The sequence below is a fragment of the Dipodomys merriami genome, unplaced genomic scaffold (assembly GCF_024711535.1).
Source record: "Dipodomys merriami isolate MVZ:Mamm:240054 unplaced genomic scaffold, mDipMer1.0.p SCAF_10, whole genome shotgun sequence".
Lineage (NCBI taxonomy): Eukaryota > Metazoa > Chordata > Mammalia > Rodentia > Heteromyidae > Dipodomys > Dipodomys merriami.
In genome coordinates this window covers 45,330,316-45,342,884 of record NW_027202271.1, presented here as the reverse complement: position 1 = coordinate 45,342,884, position 12,569 = coordinate 45,330,316, and the positions used below count along the sequence as shown (strand labels likewise).

General features: G+C 40.4%; 1 protein-coding gene across 4 annotated transcripts in view; it reads right to left on the bottom strand.

Annotated features, from left to right (window-relative positions):
* Positions 1 to 12,569, bottom strand: part of LOC138805266 (death domain-containing protein CRADD) — a 189,675-nt gene that overhangs the window by 164,451 nt on the left and 12,655 nt on the right. For 3 of the 4 annotated variants that reach the window (XM_069989988.1, XM_069989998.1, XM_069990006.1), the window contains exon 4: positions 5,455 to 5,629. The exons of the other annotated variant lie outside the window; for it this stretch is intronic. In XM_069989988.1, the coding sequence (XP_069846089.1) occupies positions 5,455 to 5,629 (175 nt within the window). The remainder of the gene's footprint in view (positions 1 to 5,454; positions 5,630 to 12,569) is intronic. 4 annotated transcript variants of the gene reach the window in all.

The following is a 12,569-nucleotide window of genomic DNA, read 5'->3' as shown; positions in this document are numbered from 1 at the left end:
TGGTTTTTGGGGGGGTTGTTTTTGTTTTTGTTTTTGGTCATGGGTCTTGAACTCTGGGCCTGGGCGCTGTCCCTCAGCTTTTCAGCTCAAGGCTAGCACTCTACCAACTTGAGCCACAGCACCACTTCTGGCTTTTTCTATTTATGTGGTGCTGAGGAATCGAACTCAGGGCCCTATTGCATGCAAGGCAAGCGCTCTACCACTGAGCCACCTTCCCAGCCCTGCAATGACTTTTTAAAGGAAAAATTTGAAGCTCTGTATAGTAGTTCATGCCTGGAATCCCAGCTCTCAGGAGGCTGAGGCAAGAAGATCACAAGCATGGTGAGAGCAGAGAGAGAGAACAGATGTGGGGCTGGTAGCACAGTCTGTTCTTGTTGGAGATCATCCTGTGTCCTGATTCCAGCAGCAGCCACACTGATCTGCAGATGGTCAAAATGGCACGGAACTAACTGTGCACACACTGTACCAGTGTTAAGGTTGTGGTTTTCTTGTGCCTGTTAGATAAAATAGAGCCATTGTGGGGAACTGGGTGGAGGGGATACAGGCCTTCTTTGTAATATCTTCATCTGTTCCTGGGAGATTTATAATCATTTCAAATTTAAAAAAAAAAAAAAAAGATAAAGCCAGATGCCAGTGGCTCACGCCTGTAACCCTAGCTACTCAGGGGGCTGAGATCTGTGGATTGTGTCAAAGCCAGCCCAGGCAGAAAAGTCCCCATGAGACTCTTTCCCCCCTACATGAGACTCTTATTTCCAATTAACTGCTCAAAAACCGAAAGTGGAGCTGTGGTTCAAAGTGACCAAGCACGAGCCTTGAGCAAAAGAGCTCAGGGACAGCACCGAAGCCCTGAGTTCAAGCCCTACAACCAACAATAACAACAAAAAAGATAAGGCCAGATGTGATGGCTCACACTTGTAATCCCAGCTACTCAGGAGGCAGAAATGATTTGAGATCTCTATTTAAGAATCCATTTTCATCAATCAACTGGGTGTGATAGAGGGGGCTTTGTGATCTCAACTACAGGGAGGCCTCAGGCCTGAGTCCAACTCTAGGCAAAAACAGGAGACTCTATTGGAAAAACAACTAAGTGCAAAAAAAGGGCTGGGATGTGACTCAACTTGCAGACGTCCTGCCTACCCGATGCAAGGCCTTGATTTCAAATCCTAGTACCACCACCTCTGTGTGTGTGTGTGTGTGTGTGTGTGTGTGTGTGTATAAAGGAGAGATGGGTCTATCTCAAATAATGTTGTTATTGTACAGATGAGATGAGCAAGGTCTCTCAGAAGAAAAGTAATTTGTAGTGTGTGGCGTATGGAACAGGACAGGGGACCCACAGTCCTATAGGTTACCTGACCAGTCAAGTTTTCAAACATGCAGGCCAATATCTCTTGGGGGCCTTTTGTAAGAGCCCCATAACATAGTCAATACCTCAAAGTGCACAGCATCACCTAAGATCCCAGACTTAAATATTAGACCAGATATTCAATCAGATGAGCTGGTTACAAATCCTAACCCTATTATGCAATAAAGAGATGTCTTTCTACTTCAACCTCCTTTGAGCCTCAGTTTCCTCATCTGAAAAAAGGAAACAATGTGATTCTATGCCAGACCTGAAGCCGTGGAGATGAAATCCAATGATGTACGTAAAGTATTAGGCATCAATCTCCGCCGATGAAACATTGAGAAAGAGAGAACCCTTCTACGCATAACACTATGAAACTGTAGAAGCAGGTTTTTGTGTTGGAAGATTCTGGGAAGTAAGTGGAGAGGAGAGTGAGGCCAATCAACTCAGTAAAATCATTACAATTGACTGTGCACTCCATAATTATGTGTCTGTGCAGGTGTGTATGTGCACGCACGTGTGCGTGCACACATGCACGCCTATGCCCACTAGTAGTGGCAGGTGGCTTTGAACTCAGGGTCTGGGAGTTGTCCCTGAGCTTTTCTTTCTTTTTCTCAGCCACAGCTCCACTTCATGCTTTTTGCTAATTGGCGAAAGAGTGTTATGGACATTCCTGCCTGGGCTGACTTTGAAATTTGATCCTCAAATCTTAGCCTCCAGAGTAGCTAGTATTAGAAGAGGCGTGAATCACCAATGCCCAGCTCCAAAAAAAAAAAGTAAAGTCAAACAAACTATAAGTGTTCATTTTGTTTGTGCAATCCTGCAAAGTACAATAAGGTACAATCACAAATTAAATGCCAGAAGAATGTAGACTCTGTTAAGTAACTCAAACACAAAGTCAAAAATAGCTGTGTTCTTGGAGCTTTCAAAGATTACAGCAAGACTAGAGATTGTGCAGACTTAAAAAGAAGTAAAGAAAGAAAGAAAGAAAAAAAGGAGACACTTCTCGTTTGGTCATGAACCAACTGAATTTAAAACCAGTAAAACCAGATTTAATCTGAAAGAGGAGCAGGCTCTATTTTCAGTTGGCCAAAGAAAAGCATTCCAGTTGAAGGGGTGCGTGGAATTCGCACATGCCCGTGAGCGCGCGCACACAGGGGCAGGAAATGTGACACTCCATTTTCTTTCTCAAAAGGTACATTAAAGTTGACAAGCCCACTTCATACATCTGAAATCTGAACCACCAAGAACTGTAGAAAGAATTGATCTTTCAGTTGAATTTAGAGTGATGGAATCTCCTGCATAACTTTCAGGAATACATAAATCATGTTTCTAAGGTGTCGGGGGGGGAGAGGGGACTGAAAATGCAACTCACTTTATAAACTAAATCACAAAATTAGTTAAAATATGTCAAGCATTTCCCCCAAGTTAACTACTGGCTTAGAACCAGTGAAATAAATGACTACTGTGAAAAGAAAAAGTGGGACATATTTTATTTTCAATAATGCGTTAAGTTTCCAAAAGCAAAACCATCCCACTCACAAATACATTTAAATAGGCAATGCACATGACAGGAAGAGCTCGTTTTATTTCCAACAAGACTTTAAGGACCTTAGTAAATCTAAGCATAATACCCATCACGTATATTTGCAAAAGTAATAAAGCCAAGGCAATAAAAGAAGTCTCAATAAATCCTTACTTTCGAAGTCTTGCTGACAGAAAGAATCGGTCCTCTGTATTTCTAGCTGGCTTATTCAACTTGACACATGAACAAAATGTAGTGAAACTTGGTTCAAGTACCAGTTACATAAGCATACATTTCTTATTTAATTCTTATTTACAACACAGAGATCAAAAACACAGAAGTACAAAGGTTTCCCTTAACTCTCACTGCTTAAGAGCTGGTTAACATTCTTTCTAATAACTTGGGGAAATATAGGTTCATATTACCAGCTGTTAAAATAGTAGGATTCTTTAACAAGCTAACTTCATATTAATTCCCCCAAGGATAGAAGAACAAAATATGTCTAAGGAAATAAAGTAGCAATAATAGAAGGAGCCAGACTATCTCCTCTTATAAAAATAAAAATAAAAATGGGAAAAATCCAATGAACTCTATTGGTCATTTCTTAAAGGGTACACTGGAGCCGGGTCCAGTGTTATATGACTTATAACCCCAGCACTTACATAGGGGAAAGCTAAGTAAGTCAGGAGGATTGTGAAATCAAAGGCAGGCTGGGCTACATGGCAACACCTACATCTCAGAATAAATTAACTAAGTGCACTAAATAAATCTAGTCAAAATAATATAATGAAAATAATTAAAGATATAAAAGGATCCATCAGGGAAAGAATATCTTCTAAAGTCTTACTTAAAAATTAAAAGAGCTAGACAGTAGAAATTTTAAGAGTTAAGAAACATTTCTGTTTCACTTTTCAGCTTTTTTTTTTCCTTCACAGAATCTTCGAAGAGCTGTAAAAATGAAAGTACTGGAATTCTGAAGGTCAATTGCACTCACAGGAGAAAGAGAGTTCAAGCTAAAATACCCAGTCACCATGTCCCGTCTCAATAGTCCCTGCATTTGACTTATATTTAAAGGCCTTGTTAATTTGAAGCCGTTATGATCAGAAACCAGGTGATAAAAACGTGTGTGTGTGTGTGTGTGTGTGTGTGTGTGTGTGAAAGCGTGAAAGACAAGGAACTTGAAAATCATCTTATTTTTCGCTTATTTCAAAAACAATTTCTTTCCAAATTTCCAACCCAAACAATACTCCAGGTGCTTCCTGTCCCTTGGGAGTAGCTGTGTTTAGGAAAATGCCACAGACAACATTATTTCACCTTCCCTCTTCCTGTTGGCTTCCAGGGGTTACTAGAAACACTCGTTTGAAACTGACAGCTTTGATGAGACAGGCTTCCTAACTATGCCTGTCCATTTATTTCCCTGAAGTCCTCCACCTCTGCCTAAACTGACAAAAAAACTACAGAGATTCAGACCTAAAATGAGAAGTATATTCTTCTGATGTAACTGTGTCTTGAAAATGAACTTTGAGGATAAGGGAGCATAGTTTTAAAAAGGACCACTTGCCAGACAGGCAGGTAATTTGGAAAATAAAATATTTTCAAAGTCCTGTACTCCCCCTCCACACACACAAAATGGCTATTATCTATCTATAAGGTAATTCAAGGTGCTACTTTGATTATTTATAAAGCAATTTAATATAGCAAATGGAACCATATTGGTTTGGGTTTGGGGTTTTTTTTTAGTGATTTATATCTTAGTATTGGGTTTCATTTGCAATAGGTTTTAACTAGAAAAATTAAGAAATAAAAAGATGAAATAGTTCTGTGTCGGTAGAATGCTTTAAATAGATTAAATAATCCTTTGTGGCAAAATCTAGCTATAGATTTGATTCACAGTGGGAGAGAACAAAGAAAAGAGAATCTGCCCTGCAGATGGGCTTCTCCATTGTCAGAAATTAGTGATGTTGTTTCTAGAACTGTTGAACTGGGGACCTGAGGTGGAACTGGAGAGGAGAAGAAAAGAGAAGCGAGGAGGGGAGGAGAGGAAACAAGAGGGAGAGGAAGGGAAAAGAGGATGGAGAGAAAATTCAAGATAAAGGGCTAGGCAGTAAAGATGGCCCAGAACTGGAAAAGGAAACACTTTTAGCATAGTTGTGTTTAATAATGTTTTCTTGAACAGAGCTCATTTTGATATTATACATGAGACAAATGTCTTTCTAACTGTACCCTGGAGTTTCTGAAGACAGTCCAAGTGGCATGGCCAGGGACGGCTCTGGTCCCGGCGTGGATAACACTGAAGGCTGCTACCTCCAACCAGGCTTCTTACTAATTCTCAAGGCCCTGACAGTTCTTAATAACGCACGCCAGAGACATCCTTTTTGGAAGAGAGATTTGAACTCTGAGGGCATTTAATTAGCAAATAAAGGGAACATGTTGGATCTCAATACAAATCGTGCTGTTTAAAAATTAACAGTATTTTAAAGAATCCCCTAGTGATGTTTACAAATGGAAAGGTAATAACTGATTAAAGCTTGAAATGGCATTGGGAATGTGGTTTGGAAATACCTGTGAAGATGTGAAATGCACATACCCTTTGACCTCCAAATTCCACAGCTAGGAAGCCATTCGACCTCTAGCAGCACTGGGCAGAGCTCTGCAGGGCACCATGCTGGAGAGGACAGAACACTGGGGACAACCCATGTGCCCACTGGTAGAGAACCGAACCCATCCATCATGGGGCATTCATGCCACAGAATATCGTGCAGCTGTCAGAAAGAACAAGGAAGGGTTTTACGTTACCCTAAAGATATGAAAACCTATTGAACATGCTGAGATTCCAAATATTTAAAAGAGCAAATTTACAGAGCGGTATGTGTGCGCATTATTATTTTGTGTACTTTCAAAAATCCAATTAAAGTGGATGCTTATATGGAGCTAATACTTTCTGAAATGATTTAAAAACAACAACGAGTACCTCTGAGGAATGGGGTAAGGGAAGGAGATTAGCAATATTATTTTACTTTAATAAACCTCTGAGCTAGCTTTTTTTAAAATTTCACCCTGAGTATATTATTACTTTTAAAATAACAGAACCACTAGATAATGGAAGATTCTAGTACCCCTGAAAGACAGACACAAACAGATATAGATGCTACGTTAGGAGACAATGGGTAGAAGTCATGGTGCCTGGACGCATCTGGTGAACTCTAGGATAACTAAGGCCACCTCACAAATTAACCCACTAGCCACAGAACAAGATACCGCAATGTCTTGATGCAGCATGTTGATGGATCACCTGTCAATCATCCACTGCTTTACTAAGACTCTGGGTGACCAGAGAAGTGGGCTTAGTGCTCTAAATGAGATTCTTCACACACACACACACACACAAAGTGGGCTTAGTGCTCTAAATGAGATTCTTCACACACACACACACACACACACACACACACACACAGAGCTTACTTTTATCTTTTGCATTCTCCCTTGCAGATCCACAAGGCTCCCAGTAGGAAAAGAAAAAAAATTATAAATGAGATTCTTCACACACACACACACACACACACACACACACACACACACACACTCACAGAGCTTACTTCTATCTTTTGCATTCTCCCTTAACTAGTTCCTAGAAATAGCTGCCCAGAGCTAGGCTAGAGCATTTCTGCTCCGGTGTATGTAAATCAAGGGCAAGTCACTCTGCTTCCCAGTCTCAAGCTGAGCCTGGGGTTTGGAACTCCTTTTGGTAAACATGAAAGTTCTCCCTTCTGAAGTTTCCTAATCCTGCTAATTCAATGTCAAGACTTTTGAAGGTCTGTCCATCGGTTTCTATACTTCTTCCAGATTAAAAAACAAACAAAAAAACAAAAAAAATGACTTCCTTAAACATTGAAATGTAGTTCATAAAGGCAGTTGTTTTGTTGTGTTGTGTTTTTGTGGTTTTTTTTTAAATCGTCATTTTGCTCCAAGAGTATTCCAGACTTAAAACTGCTCTGCCAACAAGCAAAAACTTGTTATCCAGCTGCAGGGTGTTTTAGAAGCAGCCAGCAAATTTAAAGAAAAAGTAACTCCTCATCTTAGCAGGTAATTTCTCTCATTTCTTTATAACAATCTCTTTTGTTCTTCAAATATTTGTGAAAATAAATGTAGAAAAAGGTTTGTGTTTAGAAGGGCTTCTCCCAAACCCTCATCTCCCTGCCTTTAAAAAAAAAAGCAAGCAGCAAGAACAGTCAATAGCAATCAAATCTCAATCACACCTCAAGATTCACCCTTCTGTAGTCTCTAGTTACCAGATAGAAACATGTTACTGAAATACTGTGTGGCAGCGCTTTTTTTTTTAAACATTCGGGAGCCAGTCTATTGTCAGTAGCTAAGACAGTATTTTCTTATAGTGGAAAAAAAAAAATCCAAGTACTTGCTTATTTTTGTAGAAAGCCCATGTTAACAATCCACTACTTTGTCAAACTTCTCTGGCACTCAAAGAAGGTGCTGTTAACAACCCCCAAAACTGAAGTTCCTTTATTTCTTCTGTCACATGAGAAAAAAAAGTTTTGCCGCAAAGTTCTAATAACACTAAGTTCCTACAAATCAGCTTGGAAATGTCTAAATGTGTTTTTCCTAGAAAAAGTGCCAGACATCAATTTTATCTGGCAACCATCAAAAATACATCAGACCACAAAACTATACATTCCTGGACCTCACATGAAGTGTGTGGCCAGAGACGGCTGCACCTAGCCAACCTAGAACACTCGCTACCCCTACATGGACAACAGGACTGGCCTGGCATGAACCACTGCTTCCCGGAAACGTGCAATAACAAAATAAAACAAAATCCAATGCTTTAAAGGAACGAGTGGGACTTTCAAATCCACCTTCTCAATTTCAGGCTTTAAGACGACTGATAATCGGCAGACCCAATAACCCCTGAACAGGAAATGCCTTTGGATCCACAAAACATGAAGCTGGTCCTGTACTCAATACCTTCTATGAAAATCCACAGGGACTGCAGACCACTAGAGTCTGCTTGCACACAGTTCACATTCTAGCTAAACAAGAGTTCAGGAAAGTGTAGGACTAGCAGGCAGAGAAGAAGGGCAGGGGTGCGAGGGGGCAGGAATGTGGTTTTTCATTACATCTTTCCACACTTGATCTTTGAAACCACACTTACATGTTTTCATTTACTAAAAGTTAAAGAGGTAGCAATGGGAAGGAAGGACTGGATGTAAGAAGCATTGGAAGAATGTTGCTCGGCCACAGGTAGGGTACCTGTGGCCTTCTTCCACTGCCTCAGGGCCCTGATCTACCATTAAGTTCAGTAGTCTTCCTCCTCCTCCTCCTCCTCCCCCTCCCCCTCCTCCTCCCCCTCCCCCCCCCTCCTCCTCCTCCTCCTCCTTCTCCCCCCCCTCCCCCTCCTCTTCCTCCCCCCTCCCCTCCCCCCTTGAATGAGTTAGGCCCTTTGCTGACTTAGTCATTACTTCAAAGACAAAGACCGTGGAACCATTCTATGTGCTTAAATCATAAAGTACTAAAAAGGTAAAGATCCTTAAATCATAAAGTAAGACACAAAAGATGAGTAATACTAAAAAGGTAAAGATCCAATTACTTTTTTAACTTCATCCCACTAGCTCGTAATCAAACTGTGGTCTGAAGATATTAAATCAAAAGTTCCAAGAGAAATAATCATTCAAGCTGGGTGCCTGTGGTTCATACCTGTAATCCTAGATGGTTTGAAGCCAGCCAGGCAGGAAAATCCTTGAGACCCTTATCTCCGATTAATAACACACAAAAAAAGCATTTTTCTCCTTTGTGTGTCTGTATGTGGTGCTGGATATTGAATCCAAATTCTTGCACCTATTTGACAAACACTGTATCCACTCAATCGCAAATTTCAAATATCTTTTCTTAATGTGTATTGGTATATGTTCTATTATTAGTTAAATACTGTGCTATGTCCATTTGTAAACTAAGCTTTATTTTAGGTATATATGTACAGAGAAAGACAGTATGGATAGGGTTCTGTGGGTCTTACTCCCCAGAGATAATGGGGGTCATTTCTCTCCTATAATTGCTGGCATCTGTCTTTGTCATAAGGAATCCCCTTAAGCAAAGACAGTGTGCTTTTAGTTTTCTGCAGGTTCTTGTCTTGTGCATGGCACAAGTAACTGTTTAGCAATTTTTTTTTTGTCGGTCGTGGGTCTTGAACTCTGGGCCTGGGCACTGTCCCTCAGCTCTTCAGCTCAAGGCAAGCGCTCTACCACTTGAGCTACAATGCCACTTCCGGTTTTCTGGTGGTTTATTGGAGATAGGAGTCTCACGGTCTCTCCTGCCCGGGCTGGCTTTGAACCGCGATCCTCAGATCTCAGCCTCCTAAGTAGCTAGGATTACAGGCATGAGCCACCAGCGCCCGGCTTAGCAAATATTTATTGAGTGACTAAATAGCTAAACAGATGAGTGAATAACTAAATAAACAAAAGAGATAAATAGAAAGAGGGGAAAGTCAATAATGTTTCTAATCTGTATTAGGGTACAAAAACTGAAATGTGGAAGGAAAGAAAAAAATTATGTTCAGTAAGGTTGTCCATTATGTACATTTTGCATGTCCTAATTTCAAAGATAATGATCCGTGAATGCAATAGAACATACTTGTCCATTAAAATAGCATTTATTCTGTTGTTCCAGTTATACAGAATTTGCTGTAGAAGACCCCCAAACTAGATATAGGTTGCATACTAAAATAGACTCTATCATTCACTTGTGTGGAATTTAGTGTAGTTTCCCTGACAAGCAAACTAAAATTGGTGATTCTGTATAGGTTTATCACACAAGGTCCATTTAATTTATAATATGCCTAAAAAGGCTTCAGGTTTTACTGAAATTTGTTAGAAAAGTATTGTTGCCAGTTAGGCAAAACAGTCCGTAATAGAAATGTGAATGTACCTTATTTATCTTGAGTAATGACACTGTAGGAAAGTTGTTTTAATTTCTGCAGGGTACAGAAGATGACTTTCGTGGAGGTCAGAAGCAATTTTTACTCATTTCAGAAGCTTTGGCAGTCATAGTAACTCAGCTCTTTAGTATATACAATTTCACCTCAGGATTTAAGAACTTTCCTTTTGATTCACAAGTGACTCTCCTACAAAGCTTTGGATGACAATGGGAAAGTAGAGACAGAATTAAAAAGGCTCTATATATCCTATAAAGCTCACCTGAGGTCTAATTAGCCAAGCTGGGGTATGGTGGTGGGGTGCCAGGCAAAGACAGGGAGCAAGATATATTTATTTGTGTTTGTGGTACTGATTACTGGTGCTCAGTGTTTTGAGTTTTCTCCTGGAGTCCAGGGAGGATTGCCCTACAAGGTCCTCTCATGGTTAGGTGGTATCATTACAGGGCTCTAACCAATGAGGTGAGAGTAGTGATGATTATTTAAATACTGGCAAGAGATCCTCAAGTTTCCCTTTTCCCTTTGGCTCAGAACGCTACACACCTCTGAGTGGCTTCTTCATTAGCCCTAGATTCTGTCAGGCTTTTTATTTACTTGCATTTTGGCAGTATGGGGGTTTGAACTTGCGCTTGCCAAGCAAGCATTTTACTACTTGAACCAAACCCTTACAACCTTTTTGCTTTTAGTTAATTTTCAGATAGAGTCTCTTAGGGTTTTGTTTGCTGATGGGTAGCATCAGACTGAGATCTTCTTACCTCTGCTTCTTGGTTAGCTTTGATTCTTTACAGACATGAAATCACCATGCCTGGCTTGATTTTTTGTTTTTTGTTTATAGTTGTTCTTGTTGCTTTGTGTGTGTGTGTGTGTGTGTTTAACTTTTTACCAAGGCTGGCCTTCAACTATGATACTCCTAACTCTGCCTTCTAAGTAACTGTGACTAACGGTGCGAGACCCTGCATCTAGTGGACTGGATTTCTGAGTGACTAAGTTTGATGGTGACAAATGATGGACGTACAGATAATAAAAGTTTGTTATTTAAAACATACATCTTTATTGTTTTAGATTATTAAGAATTGGGGGGTGTGTTCTTCATAATATTTACCTGCAATAAAAGGAAGGAGTGATAAGGAAGAAATGATAGGTTACGGTTGCCCTGGACAGAAATAAAAAGGGAGATTAGAAGAAGGGAGGAAAGGGCATAGGGAAGTCTTCAAAAGTAAATAAATGCTCAGGGTTTTGGGTAGCGCTTGTATTATATCAGTATTATATCTTAACTCAAAGTCCTAATAACACTGTAATTACTAATTGGGCAGAAAGAGACACAGCCCTTGTTAAGATTAACTACGTGGCTAACTACTAATTGCATATGACCAGCATACACAACCCTGTATGTGCTGGTTGCAGGCGTTAAACACATCTGTAAGGTTATCAAGAAAATGGATAGAAGAATGAATGAAACTTTGGGATCAGACTGTCTTGAGCTGAAATCTCAGCTTTCCCTTGAAATCATCTTATCTGACTAAGCTTCAATTTCATCTCTAAAGTGGAGACATCAACAGTTGGTTGGGAGCTTTCAATGAGTCCTATGTGGAAAGTGTCAAGCGTAGGACTAATGTTCCAGCTTTATCCAGTCCGCTGGAAGCCAGTTTGTTATCATATGGCTGCCTCCCTGTCCTGCTTGCCCACCCACAATTGCTGCAAATTGGCTGTCTCAGGAGCACCGGCCACTACCAGCCTCAATGTTGTATCTGTGTAACATCTGCACGCCCTCTGACCCTCTTTGGGTCCTACATTTCATTTTCTATTGTAACAGAATGCCTGAGCATGGAGGACTTATTTTTTAAGAAGAGGCTGGTTTAGCTCACAACTCTAGAAGTCCAAGAACATGGCATCAAACAACTGCTGAGCTTCTGCTGACAGTTTCATGGCAGAAAGCAGAAGTGAGTGTGAGATAGGAAAGGTTGGTTACGTGATGAGAGGAAGCAGGAGAAAGCAGAAGACAGGTAGGTAGCTGAATTCAGGTGTTGTCAGTAACACCTTCCCCTCACAGTCACCAATCAAGTGCCACACAAACAAGGCCATTCTTCTAGAAAAAAAATAAAGAAGAAAAACAAAAACTTTCACCCCTCTTTAAGGCCCCAGCACCTTTCATCCTCACCACACTGGAAATGAATGGTAGGGACAAAAGATAAACCACAGCAGCCATCAAGAGCAGAGGTGCCCTGCTTTAAGATAGATCCAGAAGCTGGGTATGGTAGTTCACAACTATAGTTTCAGTTATTCAGGAGGCTGAGACCAGAGAACCAATTAATCCCTAGGAGTACAAAACCAACCTGAGGACAGGGGAAGACCACGACTTAAAAACAAAACAAAAACCCACAACCAAATGATCCAAGAAAGTAAAACTATTGCAAGAAGGATAGGGTAGAATCATTAGAGTAGGATTATTCATGACTCAGTGTTACAGTGCTTGCCTAGCATGTGAAGGCCCAAGGTTGATCACTAGAAAAAATATATATTTCTAATTTTACAAAAAGATTTTAAGAAAATTACAAGTAGGTTTGTGTTGCTGCTGTTTTCTTAGTTTTCTGGGGGATAGGATGAGAATAGCCAGCATAATCACACTCCTGTTTCTCCATCCCATTTAAGGCCTACAAACCCAAATCCAGGGGCTGGGAAGGTGGCTCAATGGTAGAGTGCTTGCCTTGCATGCCTGAGGCCCTGGGTTCGATTCCTCAGCATCACATAAGCAAAAAGAAAAA